This window comes from Coregonus lavaretus (assembly GCF_964263955.1).
Source record: "Coregonus lavaretus genome assembly, contig: HAP1_SCAFFOLD_1310, whole genome shotgun sequence".
NCBI classification, from domain to species: domain Eukaryota; kingdom Metazoa; phylum Chordata; class Actinopteri; order Salmoniformes; family Salmonidae; genus Coregonus; species Coregonus lavaretus.
Window position 1 is genome coordinate 57,501 of NW_028161536.1, and position 21,364 is coordinate 78,864.

General features: G+C 47.6%; 1 protein-coding gene across 1 annotated transcript in view; it reads right to left on the bottom strand.

The window, feature by feature from the left end:
- LOC311120444 (progesterone-induced-blocking factor 1-like) overlaps positions 1-21,364 on the bottom strand; it is a gene marked incomplete at both ends in the record, with an annotated part of 92,783 nt that overhangs the window by 23,322 nt on the left and 48,097 nt on the right. The window contains one exon of the mRNA XM_084195035.1: positions 8,989-9,154. Within this exon, the coding sequence (XP_084051161.1) occupies positions 8,989-9,154 (166 nt within the window). The remainder of the gene's footprint in view (positions 1-8,988; positions 9,155-21,364) is intronic.

A 21,364-nucleotide genomic window follows, 5' to 3' on the forward strand; every position in this document is an offset into this window, starting at 1 on the left:
AGGCCCAAGTTGTCCTTTAGTTTCATCTGGCCAAAGGCTCTTCTCAAATGGCACCCTACTCCCTGTATCAGGGACTGACATTAAGGAACCCTACTCCCTGTATCCGGGACTGGCATTAAGGAACCCTACTCCCTGTATCCGGGACTGGCATTAAGGAACCCTACTCCCTGTCTCAGGGACTGACATTAAGGAACCCTACTCCCTGTATCAGGGACTGACATTAAGGAACCCTACTCCCTGTATCAGGGACTGACATTAAGGAACCCTACTCCCTGTATCAGGGACTGACATTAAGGAACCCTACTCCCTGTATCAGGGACTGACATTAAGGAACCCTACTCCCTGTATCAGGGACTGACATTAAGGAACCCTACTCCCTGTATCAGGGACTGACATTAAGGAACCCTACTCCCTGTATCAGGGACTGACATTAAGGAACCCTACTCCCTGTATCAGGGACTGACATTAAGGAACCCTACTCCCTGTCTCAGGGACTGACATTAAGGAACCCTACTCCCTGTATCAGGGACTGACATTAAGGAACCCTACTCCCTGTATCAGGGACTGACATTAAGGAACCCTACTCCCTGTATCAGGGACTGACATTAAGGAACCCTACTCCCTGTATCAGGGACTGACATTAAGGAACCCTACTCCCTGTATCAGGGACTGACATTAAGGAACCCTACTCCCTGTATCAGGGACTGACATTAAGGAACCCTACTCCCTGTATCAGGGACTGACATTAAGGAACCCTACTCCCTGTATCAGGGACTGACATTAAGGAACCCTACTCCCTGCATCAGGGACTGACATTATGGAACCCTACTCCCTGTATCAGGGACTGACATTAAGGAACCCTACTCCCTGTATCAGGGACTGACATTAAGGAACCCTACTCCCTGTATCCGGGACTGGCATTAAGGAACCCTACTCCCTGTACCAGGGACTGACATTAAGGAACCCTACTCCCTGTATCAGGGACTGACATTAAGGAACCCTACTCCCTGTCTCAGGGACTGACATTAAGGAACCCTACTCCCTGCATCAGGGACTGACATTAAGGAACCCTACTCCCTGTATCAGGGACTGACATTAAGGAACCCTACTCCCTGTATCAGGGACTGACATTAAGGAACCCTACTCCCTGTATCAGGGACTGACATTAAGGAACCCTACTCCCTGTATCAGGGACTGACATTAAGGAACCCTACTCCCTGCATCAGGGACTGACATTAAGGAACCCTACTCCCTGTACCAGGGACTGACATTAAGGAACCCTACTCCCTGTACCAAGGACTGACATTAAGGAACCCTACTCCCTGTATCAGGGACTGACATTAAGGAACCCTACTCCCTGTATCAGGGACTGACATTAAGGAACCCTACTCCCTGCATCAGGAACTGACATTAAGGAACCCTACTCCCTGTACCAGGGACTGACATTAAGGAACCCTACTCCCTGTACCAAGGACTGACATTAAGGAACCCTACTCCCTGTACCAGGGACTGACATTAAGGAACCCTACTCCCTGTATCAGGGACTGATATTAAGGAACCCTACTCCCTGCATCAGGGACTGACATTAAGGAACCCTACTCCCTGTATCAGGGACTGACATTAAGGAACCCTACTCCCTGTATCAGGGACTGACATTAAGGAACCCTACTCCCTGTCTCAGGGACTGACATTAAGGAACCCTACTCCCTGTATCAGGGACTGACATTAAGGAACCCTACTCCCTGTATCAGGGACTGACATTAAGGAACCCTACTCCCTGTATCAGGGACTGACATTAAGGAACCCTACTCCCTGTCCCAGGGACTGACATTAAGGAACCCTACTCCCTGTATCAGGGACTGACATTAAGGAACCCTACTCCCTGTATCGGGGACTGACATTAAGGAACCCTACTCCCTGTCTCAGGGACTGACATTAAGGAACCCTACTCCCTGTATCAGGGACTGACATTAAGGAACCCTACTCCCTGTATCCGGGACTGACATTAAGGAACCCTACTCCCTGTATCAGGGACTGACATTAAGGAACCCTACTCCCTGTACCAGGGACTGACATTAAGGAACCCTACTCCCTGCATCAGGGACTGACATTAAGGAACCCTACTCCCTGTCCCAGGGACTGACATTAAGGAACCCTACTCCCTGTATCAGGGACTGACATTAAGGAACCCTACTCCCTGTATCGGGGACTGACATTAAGGAACCCTACTCCCTGTCTCAGGGACTGACATTAAGGAACCCTACTCCCTGTATCAGGGACTGACATTAAGGAACCCTACTCCCTGTACCAGGGACTGACATTAAGGAACCCTACTCCCTGTACCAGGGACTGACATTAAGGAACCCTACTCCCTGTACCAGGGACTGACATTAAGGAACCCTACTCCCTGCATCAGGGACTGACATTAAGGAACCCTACTCCCTGTACCAGGGACTGACATTAAGGAACCCTACTCCCTGTATCAGGGACTGACATTAAGGAACCCTACTCCCTGCATCAGGGACTGACATTAAGGAACCCTACTCCTTGTATCAGGGACTGACATTAAGGAACCCTACTCCCTGTATCAGGGACTGACATTAAGGAACCCTACTCCCTGTACCAGGGACTGACATTAAGGAACCCTACTCCCTGTACCAGGGACTGACATTAAGGAACCCTACTCCCTGTATCAGGGACTGACATTAAGGAACCCTACTCCCTGTACCAGGGACTGACATTAAGGAACCCTACTCCCTGTATCAGGAACTGACATTAAGGAACCCTACTCCCTGTACCAGGGACTGACATTAAGGAACCCTACTCCCTGTATCAGGGACTGACATTAAGGAACCCTACTCCCTGCATCAGGGACTGACATTAAGGAACCCTACTCCCTGCATCAGGGACTGACATTAAGGAACCCTACTCCCTGCATCAGGGACTGACATTAAGGAACCTTACTCCCTGCATCAGGGACTGACATTAAGGAACCCTACTCCCTGTACCAGGGACTGACATTAAGGAACCCTACTCCCTGTACCAGGGACTGACATTAAGGAACCCTACTCCCTGTACCAGGGACTGACATTAAGGAACCCTACTCCCTGTATCAGGGACTGACATTAAGGAACCCTACTCCCTGTACCAGGGACTGACATTAAGGAACCCTACTCCCTGTACCAGGGACTGACATTAAGGAACCCTACTCCCTGTATCAGGGACTGACATTAAGGAACCCTACTCCCTGTACCAGGGACTGACATTAAGGAACCCTACTCCCTGTATCAGGGACTGACATTAAGGAACCCTACTCCCTGTACCAGGGACTGACATTAAGGAACCCTACTCCCTGTATCAGGGACTGACATTAAGGAACCCTACTCCCTGTATCAGGGACTGACATTAAGGAACCCTACTCCCTGTACCAGGGACTGACATTAAGGAACCCTACTCCCTGTACCAGGGACTGACATTAAGGAACCCTACTCCCTGTATCAGGGACTGACATTAAGGAACCCTACTCCCTGTATCAGGGACTGACATTAAGGAACCCTACTCCCTGTACCAGGGACTGACATTAAGGAACCCTACTCCCTGTATCAGGGACTGACATTAAGGAACCCTACTCCCTGCATCAGGGACTGACATTAAGGAACCCTACTCCCTGTACCAGGGACTGACATTAAGGAACCCTACTCCCTGTATCAGGGACTGACATTAAGGAACCCTACTCCCTGTACCAGGGACTGACATTAAGGAACCCTACTCCCTGTATCAGGGACTGACATTAAGGAACCCTACTCCCTGCATCAGGGACTGACATTAAGGAACCCTACTCCCTGCATCAGGGACTGACATTAAGGAACCCTACTCCCTGCATCAGGGACTGACATTAAGGAACCTTACTCCCTGCATCAGGGACTGACATTAAGGAACCCTACTCCCTGTACCAGGGACTGACATTAAGGAACCCTACTCCCTGTACCAGGGACTGACATTAAGGAACCCTACTCCCTGTACCAGGGACTGACATTAAGGAACCCTACTCCCTGTATCAGGGACTGACATTAAGGAACCCTACTCCCTGTACCAGGGACTGACATTAAGGAACCCTACTCCCTGTACCAGGGACTGACATTAAGGAACCCTACTCCCTGTATCAGGGACTGACATTAAGGAACCCTACTCCCTGTACCAGGGACTGACATTAAGGAACCCTACTCCCTGTATCAGGGACTGACATTAAGGAACCCTACTCCCTGTATCAGGGACTGACATTAAGGAACCCTACTCCCTGCATCAGGGACTGACATTAAGGAACCCTACTCCCTGCATCAGGGACTGACATTAAGGAACCCTACTCCCTGTACCAGGGACTGACATTAAGGAACCCTACTCCCTGTATCAGGGACTGACATTAAGGAACCCTACTCCCTGTACCAGGGACTGACATTAAGGAACCCTACTCCCTGCATCAGGGACTGACATTAAGGAACCCTACTCCCTGCATCAGGGACTGACATTAAGGAACCCTACTCCCTGCATCAGGGACTGACATTAAGGAACCCTACTCCCTGTATCAGGGACTGACATTAAGGAACCCTACTCCCTGCATCAGGGACTGACATTAAGGAACCCTACTCCCTGCATCAGGGACTGACATTAAGGAACCCTACTCCCTGCATCAGGGACTGACATTAAGGAACCTTACTCCCTGCATCAGGGACTGACATTAAGGAACCCTACTCCCTGTACCAGGGACTGACATTAAGGAACCCTACTCCCTGTACCAGGGACTGACATTAAGGAACCCTACTCCCTGTACCAGGGACTGACATTAAGGAACCCTACTCCCTGTATCAGGGACTGACATTAAGGAACCCTACTCCCTGTACCAGGGACTGACATTAAGGAACCCTACTCCCTGTACCAGGGACTGACATTAAGGAACCCTACTCCCTGTATCAGGGACTGACATTAAGGAACCCTACTCCCTGTACCGGGGACTGACATTAAGGAACCCTACTCCCTGTATCAGGGACTGACATTAAGGAACCCTACTCCCTGTACCAGGGACTGACATTAAGGAACCCTACTCCCTGTATCAGGGACTGACATTAAGGAACCCTACTCCCTGCATCAGGGACTGACATTAAGGAACCCTACTCCCTGCATCAGGGACTGACATTAAGGAACCCTACTCCCTGTACCAGGGACTGACATTAAGGAACCCTACTCCCTGTATCAGGGACTGACATTAAGGAACCCTACTCCCTGTACCAGGGACTGACATTAAGGAACCCTACTCCCTGTATCAGGGACTGACATTAAGGAACCCTACTCCCTGCATCAGGGACTGACATTAAGGAACCCTACTCCCTGTATCAGGGACTGACATTAAGGAACCCTACTCCCTGTACCAGGGACTGACATTAAGGAACCCTACTCCCTGTATCAGGGACTGACATTAAGGAACCCTACTCCCTGCATCAGGGACTGACATTAAGGAACCCTACTCCCTGCATCAGGGACTGACATTAAGGAACCCTACTCCCTGCATCAGGGACTGACATTAAGGAACCTTACTCCCTGCATCAGGGACTGACATTAAGGAACCCTACTCCCTGTACCAGGGACTGACATTAAGGAACCCTACTCCCTGTACCAGGGACTGACATTAAGGAACCCTACTCCCTGTACCAGGGACTGACATTAAGGAACCCTACTCCCTGTATCAGGGACTGACATTAAGGAACCCTACTCCCTGTACCAGGGACTGACATTAAGGAACCCTACTCCCTGTACCAGGGACTGACATTAAGGAACCCTACTCCCTGTATCAGGGACTGACATTAAGGAACCCTACTCCCTGTACCAGGGACTGACATTAAGGAACCCTACTCCCTGTATCAGGGACTGACATTAAGGAACCCTACTCCCTGTACCAGGGACTGACATTAAGGAACCCTACTCCCTGTATCAGGGACTGACATTAAGGAACCCTACTCCCTGTATCAGGGACTGACATTAAGGAACCCTACTCCCTGCATCAGGGACTGACATTAAGGAACCCTACTCCCTGCATCAGGGACTGACATTAAGGAACCCTACTCCCTGTACCAGGGACTGACATTAAGGAACCCTACTCCCTGTATCAGGGACTGACATTAAGGAACCCTACTCCCTGTACCAGGGACTGACATTAAGGAACCCTACTCCCTGTATCAGGGACTGACATTAAGGAACCCTACTCCCTGCATCAGGGACTGACATTAAGGAACCCTACTCCCTGTATCAGGGACTGACATTAAGGAACCCTACTCCCTGTATCAGGGACTGACATTAAGGAACCCTACTCCCTGTATCAGGGACTGACATTAAGGAACCCTACTCCCTGCATCAGGGACTGACATTAAGGAACCTTACTCCCTGCATCAGGGACTGACATTAAGGAACCCTACTCCCTGCACCAGGGACTGACATTAAGGAACCCTACTCCCTGTACCAGGGACTGACATTAAGGAACCCTACTCCCTGTACCAGGGACTGACATTAAGGAACCCTACTCCCTGTATCAGGGACTGACATTAAGGAACCCTACTCCCTGTACCAGGGACTGACATTAAGGAACCCTACTCCCTGTACCAGGGACTGACATTAAGGAACCCTACTCCCTGTATCAGGGACTGACATTAAGGAACCCTACTCCCTGTACCAGGGACTGACATTAAGGAACCCTACTCCCTGTACCAGGGACTGACATTAAGGAACCCTACTCCCTGTATCAGGGACTGACATTAAGGAACCCTACTCCCTGTACCAGGGACTGACATTAAGGAACCCTACTCCCTGTATCAGGGACTGACATTAAGGAACCCTACTCCCTGTATCAGGGACTGACATTAAGGAACCCTACTCCCTGCATCAGGGACTGACATTAAGGAACCCTACTCCCTGTACCAGGGACTGACATTAAGGAACCCTACTCCCTGTATCAGGGACTGACATTAAGGAACCCTACTCCCTGTATCAGGACTGACATTAAGGAACCCTACTCCCTGTATCAGGGACTGACATTAAGGAACCCTACTCCCTGTACCAGGGACTGACATTAAGGAACCCTACTCCCTGTATCAGGGACTGACATTAAGGAACCCTACTCCCTGCATCAGGGACTGACATTAAGGAACCCTACTCCCTGTATCAGGGACTGACATTAAGGAACCCTACTCCCTGTATCAGGGACTGACATTAAGGAACCCTACTCCCTGTATCAGGGACTGACATTAAGGAACCCTACTCCCTGTACCAGGGACTGACATTAAGGAACCCTACTCCCTGCATCAGGGACTGACATTAAGGAACCCTACTCCCTGCATCAGGGACTGACATTAAGGAACCCTACTCCCTGCATCAGGGACTGACATTAAGGAACCCTACTCCCTGTATCAGGGACTGACATTAAGGAACCCTACTCCCTATACCAGGGACTGACATTAAGGAACCCTACTCCCTGTACCAGGGACTGACATTAAGGAACCCTACTCCCTGTATCAGGGACTGACATTAAGGAACCCTACTCCCTGCATCAGGGACTGACATTAAGGAACCCTACTCCCTGTATCAGGGACTGACATTAAGGAACCCTACTCCCTGTATCAGGGACTGACATTAAGGAACCCTACTCCCTGTATCAGGGACTGACATTAAGGAACCCTACTCCCTGTACCAGGGACTGACATTAAGGAACCCTACTCCCTGCATCAGGGACTGACATTAAGGAACCCTACTCCCTGTATCAGGGACTGACATTAAGGAACCCTACTCCCTGTATCAGGGACTGACATTAAGGAACCCTACTCCCTGTATCAGGGACTGACATTAAGGAACCCTACTCCCTGTATCAGGGACTGACATTAAGGAACCCTACTCCCTGTACCAGGGACTGACATTAAGGAACCCTACTCCCTGCATCAGGGACTGACATTAAGGAACCCTACTCCCTGTATCAGGGACTGACATTAAGGAACCCTACTCCCTGTATCAGGGACTGACATTAAGGAACCCTACTCCCTGTATCAGGGACTGACATTAAGGAACCCTACTCCCTGTATCAGGGACTGACATTAAGGAACCCTACTCCCTGTATCAGGGACTGACATTAAGGAACCCTACTCCCTGTATCAGGGACTGACATTAAGGAACCCTACTCCCTGTATCAGGGACTGACATTAAGGAACCCTACTCCCTGTACCAGGGACTGACATTAAGGAACCCTACTCCCTGTACCAGGGACTGACATTAAGGAACCCTACTCCCTGTATCAGGGACTGACATTAAGGAACCCTACTCCCTGTATCAGGGACTGACATTAAGGAACCCTACTCCCTGTATCAGGGACTGACATTAAGGAACCCTACTCCCTGTATCAGGGACTGACATTAAGGAACCCTACTCCCTGTATCAGGGACTGACATGAAGGAACCCTACTCCCTGTATCAGGGACTGACATTAAGGAACCCTACTCCCTGTATCAGGGACTGACATTAAGGAACCCTACTCCCTGTATCAGGGACTGACATTAAGGAACCCTACTCCCTGTATCCGGGACTGACATTAAGGAACCCTACTCCCTGTATCCGGGACTGACATTAAGGATGAAAGTGAACTGAGAAGTAGTTCAGCCTGCTCTGTGGTTGCCCCATTAGGAAGGTGATTTATTTTACCAAAATGCTAAGAATTCCAGTAGTCTGTTCTGTCTGGTTCCTCCGCTGTGCGTAGGTGAAAACAGATACTTTATTTTCGGGCAAGTGAGAATAATCTTCCGGGGAAACCGAAAAATATTCCTCCCTTTCCCATTGGGCAAGTCCCTTCCTGTATGGTGCACTACTTTGACCAGAGCCCTATGGGACGCAGCCGAGGTGTGTCCAAAGTAGTGCACTACACAGAGAATAGGGAGCCATTTGGAGACGCAGAACCCCCTACCTCTAGTTTCTTCTGGTGTTTCTCCGACTCCATCTGACACCGTCCCAGGTTCCTGGCAGTCTCCTCCTGCACCATCTGAGAGCGCTCTGCCTCAAAGCTCTTCATCTTCACCTGGTTCAGGAGCTCTGCCACCCGGCTGTCTGTCCCCGCCTGGACGCCACGGAACCTGGACACACACACACGGTTATATATAACCCCGGGGAGACACACACACACACACACATTTCCACGTTGGTCATTAGTAAAGTGTTATCCAGAGAGACTTACAGTCAAGAGGAGGTGAGACAAGCGCAGAGTAAAAGTTCCTCAGTTAAAGCAGGCAGCTATCAGCTACATTAGTGTCAGTAAGTAGAGACTAATGGAAGACGACACCTCCAGTGGCACACGTCTTCAGTTAGGATAGACAGAGCAGAGGCCTTGAGTATAGCTAGACTACAAACCAACTGCAGTGATACGGGACGAGAAACATTTCCATATTTAACATTGAGAACCTAATAAAAACACAATAAAAGTGATACTCATTGTTTTGTTGAGAAACTGGTTGTTTCTCCAATCAGACTGGTGGTTTGAAGATATTAACCGGAACCAGTTCAGAAGGGAAAACCCGAATGCCCCGCCTTAGCCTGACGAATCAGCTGAGATGGCACCAATTAGAGCCTAGTAACAATCACGCATTATTTATTAGCGGTTTATTTAAGCTGCCTGGGTCTGCTCACTCATCCTACTGCCGATCCCTGCTACTCTGATCTGGCTCCTTGTTCTGCATCGACACTGCTGTGTAACTAGATGTTTCTCTCTCTATGCTGCTGTGTAACTAGATGTTTCTCTCTATGCTGCTGTGTAACTAGATGTTTCTCTCTATGCTGCTGTGTAACTAGATGTTTCTCTCTATGCTGCTGTGTAACTAGATGTTTCTCTCTCTATGCTGCTGTGTAACTAGATGTTTCTCTCTATGCTGCTGTGTAACTAGATGTGTCTCTCTCTATGCTGCTGTGTAACTAGATGTTTCTCTCTCTATGCTGCTGTGTAACTAGATGTTTCTCTCTATGCTGCTGTGTAACTAGATGTTTCTCTCTATGCTGCTGTGTAACTAGATGTTTCTCTCTATGCTGCTGTGTAACTAGATGTTTCTCTCTCTATACTGCTGTGTAACTAGATGTTTCTCTCTATGCTGCTGTGTAACTAGATGTTTCTCTCTATGCTGCTGTGTAACTAGATGTTTCTCTCTCTATGCTGCTGTGTAACTAGATGTTTCTCTCTCTATGCTGCTGTGTAACTAGATGTTTCTCTCTATGCTGCTGTGTAACTAGATGTTTCTCTCTATGCTGCTGTGTAACTAGATGTTTCTCTCTATGCTGCTGTGTAACTAGATGTTTCTCTCTATGCTGCTGTGTAACTAGATGTTTCTCTCTATGCTGCTGTGTTTCTAGATGTTTCTCTCTATGCTGCTGTGTAACTAGATGTTTCTCTCTCTATGCTGCTGTGTAACTAGATGTTTCTCTCTATGCTGCTGTGTAACTAGATGTTTCTCTCTACGCTGCTGTGTAACTAGATGTTTCTCAGCACCCGATGTCACAGGAAGGCCAAAATGATCCTCAAGGACATCAACCACCCGAGCCACGGCCTGTTCACCCCGCTATCATCCAGAAGGCGAGGTCAGTACAGGTGCATCAAAGCTGGGACCGAGAGACTGAAAAACAGCTTCTATCTCAAGGCCATCAGACTGTTAAATAGCCATCACTAGCCGGCTACCACCCGGTTACTCAACCCTGCACCTTAGAGGCTGCTGCCCTATATACATAGACATGGAATCACTGGCCACTTTAATAATGGAACACTAGTCACTCTAATAATGTTTACATACTGCTTTACTCATCTCATATGTATATACTGTATTCTACTGTATTTTAGTCAATGCCACTCCGACATTGCTCGTCCTAATATTTATATATTTCTTAATTCCATTCTTTTACATTTAGATGTGTGTGTATTGTTAGATACTACTACACTGTTGGAGCTAGAAACACAAGCATTTTGCTACACCCGCAATAACATCTGCTAAATATGTGTATGTGACCAATAAAATGGATTTGATTTGTGTTATTCATGCATGGCTGCATTTCCTGTATCATCTGGACATACAGTACCTTGCAAAAGTATTCATCCCCCTTGGCGTTTTTCCTATTTTGTTGCATTACAACCTTTAATTTAAATAGATTTTTAATTTGGATTTCATGTAATGGACATACACAAAATAGTCCAAATTGGTGAAGTGAAATGAAAAAAATTATACTAACCTAAATGACAGAGCGAATAGAAGGAATAAAAATATTCAAAAATATGCATCCTGTTTGCAGTAAGGCACTAAAGTAAAACTGCAAAAAAAAAAAAATCATGAAAAATTTGAATCTTTATGTCCTGTTAATAAACGCGTTATGTTTGGGCAAATGAAACACAATACATCACTGAGTACCACTTCATATTTTCAAGCATGGAGGTGGCTGCATCATGTTATGTTATGTGAAGGTAAAACTTTAATCCGTTTTACCTCATTTCTACCAGCATGTCACATGTCATGTCACATGTGCAACCAAAGGAAAAATATAACTCTAGACCACCTCTTTACTCCACACACAGAGACGCGTACAAAGCTCTCCCTCTCCCTCCATTTGGAAAATCTGACCATAACTCTATCCTCCTGATTCCTGCTTACAAGCAAAAACTAAAGCAGGAAGCACCAGTGACTCGCTCAATACGGAAGTGGTCAGATGACACGGATGCTACGCTACAGGGCTGTTTCGCTAGCACAGACTGGGACATGTTCTGGGGAGGGAGGAGTGTCCATGGCATTGAGGAGTATACCACCTCAGTCACCGACTTCATCAATAAGTGCTTTCGACGACGTCGTCCCCACAGTGACCGTACGTACATATCCCAACCAGAAGCCATGGATTACAGGCAACATCCGCACCGAGCTAAAGGCTGGAGCTGCCGCTTTCAAGGACTCAGACAATCCATCAAACAGGCAAAGCGTCAATACAGGACTAAGATTGAATCGTACTACACCGGCTCTGACACTCGTCGGATGAGGCTGGACTTGCAAACTATTACGGACTACAAAGGGAAACCCTGCCGCGAGCTGCCCAGTGACGCGATCCTACCATACGGGCAAAATGCCTTTTATGCTCACTTCAAGGCAAGCAACACTGAAGCATGCATGAGAGCACCAGCTGTTCCGGACGACTGTGTGATCACGCTCTCCGTAGCCGACGTGAGCAAGACCTTTAAACAGGTCAACATTCACACCTATGTGAGAATGCTGTTCATTGACTACAGCTCAGCGTTCAACACCATAGTGCCCACAAAGCTCATCACTAAGCTAAGGACCCTGGGACTAAACACCTCCCTCTTCAACTGGATGTCATGGCTGAGCTGTGCTGCTCTGCAGCAGTCTACTGTATGTTATGTGGTATGTCATGGCTGAGCTGCTCTGCAGCAGTCTACTGTATGTTATGTGATATGTCATGGCTGAGCTGTGCTGCAGCAGTCTACTGTATGTTATGTGGTATGTCATGGCTGAGCTGCTCTGCAGCAGTCTACTGTATGTTATGTGGTATGTCATGGCTGTGTTGCTCTGCAGCAGTCTACTGTATGTTATGTGATATGTCATGGCTGAGCTGCTCTGCAGCAGTCTACTGTATGTTATGTGATATGTCATGGCTGAGCTGCTCTGCAGCAGTCTACTGTATGTTATGTGGTATGTCATGGCTGTGTTGCTCTGCAGCAGTCTACTGTATGTTATGTGGTATGTCATGGCTGAGCTGTGCTGCAGCAGTCTACTGTATGTTATGTGATATGTCATGGCTGAGCTGTTCTGCAGCAGTCTACTGTATGTTATGTGGTATGTCATGGCTGTGTTGCTCTGCAGCAGTCTACTGTATGTTATGTGATATGTCATGGCTGAGCTGTGCTGCAGCAGTCTACTGTATGTTATGTGATATGTCATGGCTGAGCTGTTCTGCAGCAGTCTACTGTATGTTATGTGGTATGTCATGGCTGAGCTGTGCTGCTCTGCAGCAGTCTACTGTCTGCGCTCGTCTCTGGACAATGTCTTCTGATTTATAACCACTTATCCCTTTTCTATTCAAATTCAGTCAGGCATATCAAAGACTATCTCAGTGTTGATTCATTCTGAGATTGTGAAACCTACCTGAGTTCCTGCAGTATTGCTATATGAACATGATTCAGTAGCTATGATGCATCTGCCTCATTGGCTTCAAAACAGAGTGTGCTCCTAATCTCAGCTCGTTACCTGTATAAAAGACACCTGGGAGCCAGAAATCTTTCTGATTGAGAGGGGGTCAAATACTTATTTCCCTCATTAAAATGCAAATCTATTTATAACATTTTTGACATGCGTTTTTCTGGATTTTGTTGTTGTTATTCTGTCTCTCACTGTTCAAATAAACCTACCATTAAAATTATAGACTGATCATGTCTTTGTCAGTGGGCAAACGTACAAAATCAGGTAGGTTTCCTTCAGCTGGTCTATTGGTAATCTCTAAACGGTGTTCTGGCGTAGCTACACATAGTTGGCTGGCGTAAGGTTCTGCTGTTCTGGGGGACTGGTATAGCTTAACACGCTCACTGCCTGTAGGCTATTATATGTTGATGCTTTGCTTGGCCAGTGAGCTACCCTGAAGAAGCAGAGCCTATATTTTACATTTTAGTCATTTAGCAGACGCTCTTATCCAGAGCGACTTACAGTTAGTGAGTGCATACATTTTTCATACAGGTCCCCCGTGGGAATCGAACCCACAACCCTGGCGTTGCAAGCGCCATGCTCTTCCAACCGAGCTACACGGGACTATATCACCAAGACTTGCATTATTCATTGCTTAATAACTGGTTAAACATATTTCTATGTGGCGTTTCCTTTCTGAACTATAAAACTGTTGTTTCTCAATTAGACTGGTGGTTTGAAAATCTATAAACTGGCTTTCACTGACGCAGAGAGACTAGCTGGGGGGGGAGAGTCACCCGTTTATTGTTTTACTCATGAGTTTCTGTTGGCCGCATAGACAAGTCTGGACAGGGCATACAGTGGGGAAAAAAAGTATTTAGTCAGCCACCAATTGTGCAAGTTCTCTCTCCCACTTAAAAAGATGAGAGAGGCCTGTAATTTTCATCATAGGTACACGTCAACTATGACAGACAATTTGAGAAAAACATTTCCAGAAAATCACATTGTAAAAATTAAATAAATAAATATATTGTAGGATTTGTAATGAATTTATTTGCAAATTATGGTGGAAAATAAGTATTTGGTCACCTACAAACAAGCAAGATTTCTGGCTCTCACAGACCTGTAACTTCTTCTTTAAGAGGCTCCTCTGTCCTCCACTTGTTACCTGTATTAATGGCACCTGTTTGAACTTGTTATCAGTATAAAAGACACCTGTCCACAACCTCAAACAGTCACACTCCAAACTCCACTATGGCCGAGACCAAAGAGCTGTCAAAGGACACCAGAAACAAAATTGTAGACCTGCACCAGGCTGGGAAGACTGAATCTGCAATAGGTAAGCAGCTTGGTTTGAAGAAATCAACTGTGGGAGCAATTATTAGGAAATGGAAGACATACAAGACCACTGATAATCTCCCTCGATCTGGGGCTCCACGCAAGATCTCACCCCGTGGGGTCAAAATGATCACAAGAACGGTGAGCAAAAATCCCAGAACCACACGGGGGGACCTAGTGAATGACCTGCAGAGGGCTGGGACCAAAGTAACAAAGCCTACCATCAGTAACACACTACGCCGCCAGGGACTCAAATCCTGCAGTGCAAGACGTGTCCCCCTGCTTAAGCCAGTACATGTCCAGGCCCGTCTGAAGTTTGCTAGAGTGCATTTGGATGATCCAGAAGAGGATTGGGAGAATGTCATATGGTCAGATGAAACCAAAATATAACTTTTTGGTAAAAACTCAACTCGTCGTGTTTGGAGGACAAAGAATGCTGAGTTGCATCCAAAGAACACCATACCTACTGTGAAGCATGGGGGTGGAAACATCATGCTTTGGGGCTGTTTTTCTGCAAAGGGACCAGGACGACTGATCTGTGTAAAGGAAAGAATGAATGGGGCCATGTATTGTGAGATTTTGAGTGAAAACCTCCTTCCATCAGCAAGGGCATTGAAGATGAAACGTGGCTGGGTCTTTCAGCATGACAATGATCCCAAACACACCGCCCGGGCAACGAAGGAGTGGCTTCGTAAGAAGCATTTCAAGGTCCTGGAGTGGCCTAGCCACTGTCCAGATCTCAACCCCATAGAAAATCTTTGGAGGGAGTTGAAAGTCCGTGTTGCCCAGCGACAGCCCCAAAACATCACTGCTCTAGAGGAGATCTGCATGGAGGAATGGACCAAAATACCAGCAACAGTGTGTGAAAACCTTGTGAAGACTTACAGAAAACGTTTGACCTGTGTCATTGCCAACAAAGGGTATATAACAAAGTATTGAGAAACTTTTGTTATTGACCAAATACTTATTTTCCACCATAATTTGCAAATAAATTCATTACAAATCCTACAATGTGATTTTCAGGAATTCTTTTCCTCATTTTGTCTGTCATAGTTGACGTGTACCTATGATGAAAATTACAGGACTCTCATCTTTTTAAGTGGGAGAACTTGCACAATTGGTGGCTGACTAAATACTTTTTTTCCCCCACTGTACGGCACTCACACACACACATCCCATTACAAAATAATGCTTTTTTAGCCTATTCATTTATGAAAATACCTTTTACATTGTAGTCATTTACAGTGCATTTGGAAAGTATTCAGACCCCTTTACTTTTTCCTAATTTTGTTACGTTACCAGCCTTTTTTCCTCAATCTACACACAATAACCCATTGTGACAAAGCAAAAAAAAAATCTTTGACATTTTTGCCAATTTATAAAAAAATAAAAAAGGAAATATAACATTTACATAAGTATTCAGACCCTTAACTCAGTACTTTGTTGAAGCAACTTTGGCAGCGATTACAGCCTCGAGTCTTCTTGGGTATTACGCTACATGCTTGGCACACCTGTATTTTGGGGAGTTTCTCCCATTCTTCTCTGCAGATCCTCTCAAGCGCTGTCAGGTTGGATGGGGAGAGTCACTGCACAGCTATTTTCAGGTCTTTCCAGAGATATTCGATCGGTTTCAAGTCCGGGCTCTGGCTGGGCCACCCAAGGACATTCAGAGACTTGTCCCGAAGCAACTCTTGTCTTGGCTGTGTGCTTAGGGTCGTTGTCCTGTTGGAAGGTGAACATGGCTCTCTCTGTGTGTTCATGCCGTGGGTGGAGGGGTTTTTTCGTTGGCAGAGCGCAATGGCTAGCTAGTATGCTAACTATTCTAGCTAACTAACTGGCTGAATAAGTTGACGACGGACTTGCTCAAGCTGTCGGGACCAACCCACAACGTTAGCCACGGACACGTATGATCTGCTTGGCGTGTTGACACACTGGTGGTTTGTTGTGGCCGAGTATTGGTGCTAAACCGTGTCGTTGGAGGCTGGCATGCTAGTTGGCTGTGGCGTCATAGGATTCGGTGCCCTGGACGGTTTTTCACGGAAGAATACTGCACCAAGTTAGCTAGCTGAATAAACTAAGTTAGTCTATTCCTAGAAAACATTGAACAGCTGTAGTTTACATCAATTATAGTTTCTGAGGTGGAAGTTGGGAGAGTTATATTTGGGTGTTTCAGTGAAACGTAAGTGAGGGAGGCCCCGCTCTCTCGCATTCCCAGATGTTTACTTCATTTCATTCCGATCTCCTTTGCATTATTGTAGCCATTTTCTGTAGCCTGTCAACTATGCCTCTGTCTATCCCTGTTCTCTCCTCTCCGCACAGGCTATACAAATGCCTCACACCGCGTGGGTGCTGCCTCTCTAACCTGGTGGTCCCTGCACACACGACCCACGTGGAGTTCCAGGTCTCCGGCAGCCTCTGGAACTGCCGTTCTGCGGCCAACAAGGCAGAGTTCATCTCAGCCTATGCTACCCTCCAGTCCCTCGACTTCTTGGCGCTGACGGAAACATGGATTACCACTGAAAACACTGCTACTCCTACTGCTCTCTCCTCGTCTGACCATGTGTTCTCACATACCCCGAGAGCATCTGGTCAGCGGGGTGGTGGCACAGGAATCCTCATCTCTCCCAAGTGGACATTCTCTCTTTTTCCCCTGACCCATCTGTCTATCTCCTCATTTGAATTCCATGCTGTCACAGTCACTAGCCCATTCAAGCTTAACATCCTTGTCATTTATCGCCCTCCAGGTTCCCTTGGAGAGTTCATCAATGAGCTTGACAAGTTCCTTTCCTGAGGATGGCTCACCCCTCACAATTCTGGGTGACTTTAACCTCCCTACGTCTATCTTTGACTAATTTCTCTCTGCCTCCTTCTTTCCACTCCTCTCCTCTTTTGACCTCACCCTCTCACCGTCCCCCCCTACTCAGAAGGCAGGCAATACGCTTGACCTCATCTTTACTAGATGCTGTTCTTCTACTAATCTCACTGCAACTCCCCTCCATGTCTCCGACCACTACTTTGTATCCTTTTCTCTCTCGCTCTCCTCCAACACTACTCACTCTGCCCCTACTCAGATGATAATGCGCCGTCGCAACCTTCGCTCTCTCTCTCCCGCTACTCTCTCATCTTCCATCCTATCATCTCTTCCCTCTGCTCAATCCTTCTCCCTCCAATCTCCTGATTCTGCCTCCTCAACCCTCCTCTCCTCCCTTTCTGCATCCTTTGACTCTCTATGTCCCCTATCCTCCCGGCCGGCTCGGTCCTCCCCTCCTGCTCCGTGGCTTGACGACTCATTGCAAGCTCACAGAACAGGGCTCCGGGCACCCGAGCAGAAATGGAGGAAAACTAGACTCCCTGTGGACCTGGCATCTTTTCACTCCCTCCTCTCTACATTTTCTTCCTCTGTTTCTGCTGCTAAAGCCACTTTCTACCACACTAAATTCCAAGCATCTGCCTCTAACCCTAGGAAGCTCTTTGCCACCTTCTCCTCCCTGCTGAATCCTCCTCCCTCTCTGTGGATGACTTCGTCAACCATTTTGAAAAGAAGGTTGACGACATCCAATCCTCGTTTGTTAAGTCAAATGACACTGCTGGTCCTGCTCACACTGCCCTACCCTATGCTTTGACTTCTTTCTCCCCTCTCTCTCCAGATGAAATCTTGCGACTTGTGACGGCCGGCCGCCCAACAACCTGCCCGCTTGACCCTATCCCCTCCTCTCTTCTCCAGACCATCTCCGGTGACCTTCTCCCTTACCTCACCTCGCTCATCAACTCATCCTTGACCGCTGGCTATGTCCCTTCCGTCTTCAAGAGAGCGAGAGTTGCACCCCTTCTCAAAAAACCTACACTCGATCCCTCCGATGTCAATAACTACATACCAGTATCCCTTCTTTCTTTTCTCTCAAAAACTCTTGAGCGTGCCGTCTTTAGCCAACTCTCTTGCCATCTCTCTCAGAATGACCTTCTTGATCCAAACCAGTCAGGTTTCAAGACTGGTCATTCAACTGAGACTGCTCTTCTCTGTGTCACGGAGGCTCTCCGCACTGCTAAAGCTAACTCTCTCTCCTCTGCTCTTGTCCTTCTAGACCGGTCTGCTGCCTTTGATACTGTGAACCATCAGATCCTCCTCTCCACCCTCTCCGAGTTGGGCATCTCCGGCGCGGCTCACTCTTGGATTGCGTCCTACCTGACCGGTCGCTACTACCAAGTGGCGTGGCGAGAATCTGTCTCCGCACCACATGCTCTCACCACTGGTGTCCCCCAGGGCTCAGTTCTAGGCCCTCTCCTATTCTCGCTATACACCAAGTCACTTGGCTCTGTCATATCCTCATATGGCCTCTCCTATCATTGCTACGCAGACGACACACAATTAATCTTCTCCTTTCCCCCTTCTGATAACCAGGTGGCGAATCGCATCTCCGCATGTCTGGCAGACATATCAGTGTGGATGACGGATCACCACCTCAAGCTGAACCTCGGCAAGACGGAGCTGCTCTTCCTCCCGGGGAAGGACTGCCCGTTCCATGATCTCGCCATCACGGTTGACAACTCCGTTGTGTCCTCCTCCCAGAGTGCAAAGAGCCTTGGCGTGACCCTGGACAACACCCTGTCGTTCTCCGCTAACATCAAGGTGGTGACCCGATCCTGTAGGTTCATGCTCTACAACATTCTGAGAGTACGACCCTGCCTTACACAGGTCCTAATCCAGGCACTTGTCATCTCCCGTCTGGATTACTGCAACTCGCTGTTGGCTGGGCTCCCTGCCTGTGCCATTAAACCCCTACAACTCATCCAGAACGCCGTAGCCCGTCTGGTGTTTAACCTTCCCAAGTTCTCTCACGTCACCCCGCTCCTCCGCACACTCCACTGGTTTCCAGTTGAAGCTCGCATCTGCTACAAGACCATGGTGCTTGCATACGGAGCTGTGAGAGAAACAGCACCTCCGTACCTTCAGGCTCTCATCAGTCCCTACACCCAAACGAGGGCATTGCGTTCATCCACCTCTGGCCTGCTGGCCCCCCTACCTCTGCGGAAGCACAGTTCCCACTGAGCCCAGTCAAAACTGTTCGCTGCTCTGGCACCCCAATGGTGGAACAAGCTCCCTCACGACGCCAGGACAGCGGAGTCACTCACTATCTTCTGGAGACACTTGAAACCCCACCTCTTTAAGGAATACCTGGGATAGGATAAAGTAATCCTTCTACCCCCCCTTACCCCACCCCAAAGAAAGAGAGAAAAAAAAAATATATATATATATATATATATATCTATCTATATATAGTAAAGTAGTTATCCCACTGGCTATAAGGTGAATGCACCAATCTGGATAAGAGCGTCTGCTAAATGTCGTAAATGTAAAAATTTAAATGTTCTTTGCTCCGTTCATCTTTCCCTCGATCCTGACCAGTCTCCCAGTCCCTGCCGCTGAAAAACATCCCCACAACATGATGCCGCCACCACCATGCTTCACCGTAGGGATGGGGCCAGATGGGGCCAGGTTTTCCTCCAGACGTGACGCTTGGAATTCAGGCCAAAGAGTTCAATCTTGGTTTCATCAGACCAGAGAATCTTGTTTCTCATGGTCTGAGAGTCCTTTAGGTGCCTTCTGGCAAACTCCAAGCGGGCTGTCATGTGCCTTTTACTGAGGAGTGGCTTCCATCTGGCCACTCTACCATAAAGGCCTGATTGGTGGAGTGCTGCAGAGATAGTTGTCCTTCTGGAAGGTTCTCGCATCTCCACAGAGTAACTCTGGAGCTCTGTCAGTGACCATTGGGTTCTTGGTCACCTCCCTGGGAAAGGCCCTTCTCGATTGCTCAGTTTGGCCGGGCGGCCAGCTCTAGGAAGAGTCTTGGTGGTTCCAAATTAAGGAGGCCACCGTGTTCTTGGGGACCATCAATACTGAAGAAATGTTTTGGTACCCTTCCTCAGGTCTGTGCCGACACAATCCTGTCTCGGAGCTCTACGGACAATTCCTTCGACCTCATGGCTTGGTTTTTGCTCTGACATGCACTGTCAACTGTGGGACCTTATATAGACAGGTGTGTGCCTTTCCAAATCATGTCCAATCAATTGAATTTACCACAGGTGGACTTCAAATCAAGTTGTAGAAACATCTCAAGGATGATCAATGGAAACAGGATGCACCTGAGCTCAATTTCGAGTCTCATAGCAAAGGGTTTGTACGCTTATGTAAATAATGTTTAATATATTTGCAAAAATGTCTAAAAACCTGTTTTCGCTTTGTCATTATGGGGTACCGTGTGTAGATTGATGAGGGGAAAAAAATTATTTAAATCAATTTTTGAATTAGGCTGTAACGTAACAAAATGTGGAAAAAGTCAAGGGGTCTGAATACTTTCCGAATGCACTGTAGCAGACTTACAGGAGCAATTAGGGTTAAGTGCCTTGCTCAAGGGCACATTGACCGATTTTTCACCTGGTCAGGGATTCGAACCAGAAACCTTTCGGTTACTGGCCCAACGCTCTTAACCGCTTGGCTACCTGCCGCCCAAGAAGCTACCTGCCCGTTAACCCATAAGAGTCTAAGCCCTATCTAAGCTATATGGAATTGTTTTAAGTTCATACCCAGGATAGTTGTGACTCGTTAAGGAAACTAGGCGTATGTCGCGGGTCACTACTTCGCAAGAGACCCATTTACCTTCTGGAACATGTGAACTTTCATGTGCCTTAATAACAAACTTGTATGCCATCTGTAAATACGAATAAAATAGTTAAATTACGAGCCTAGTTGGTTTAGCCACAGAAAAAGACAGGAACCTTCCCGCTAGCCATGATCGG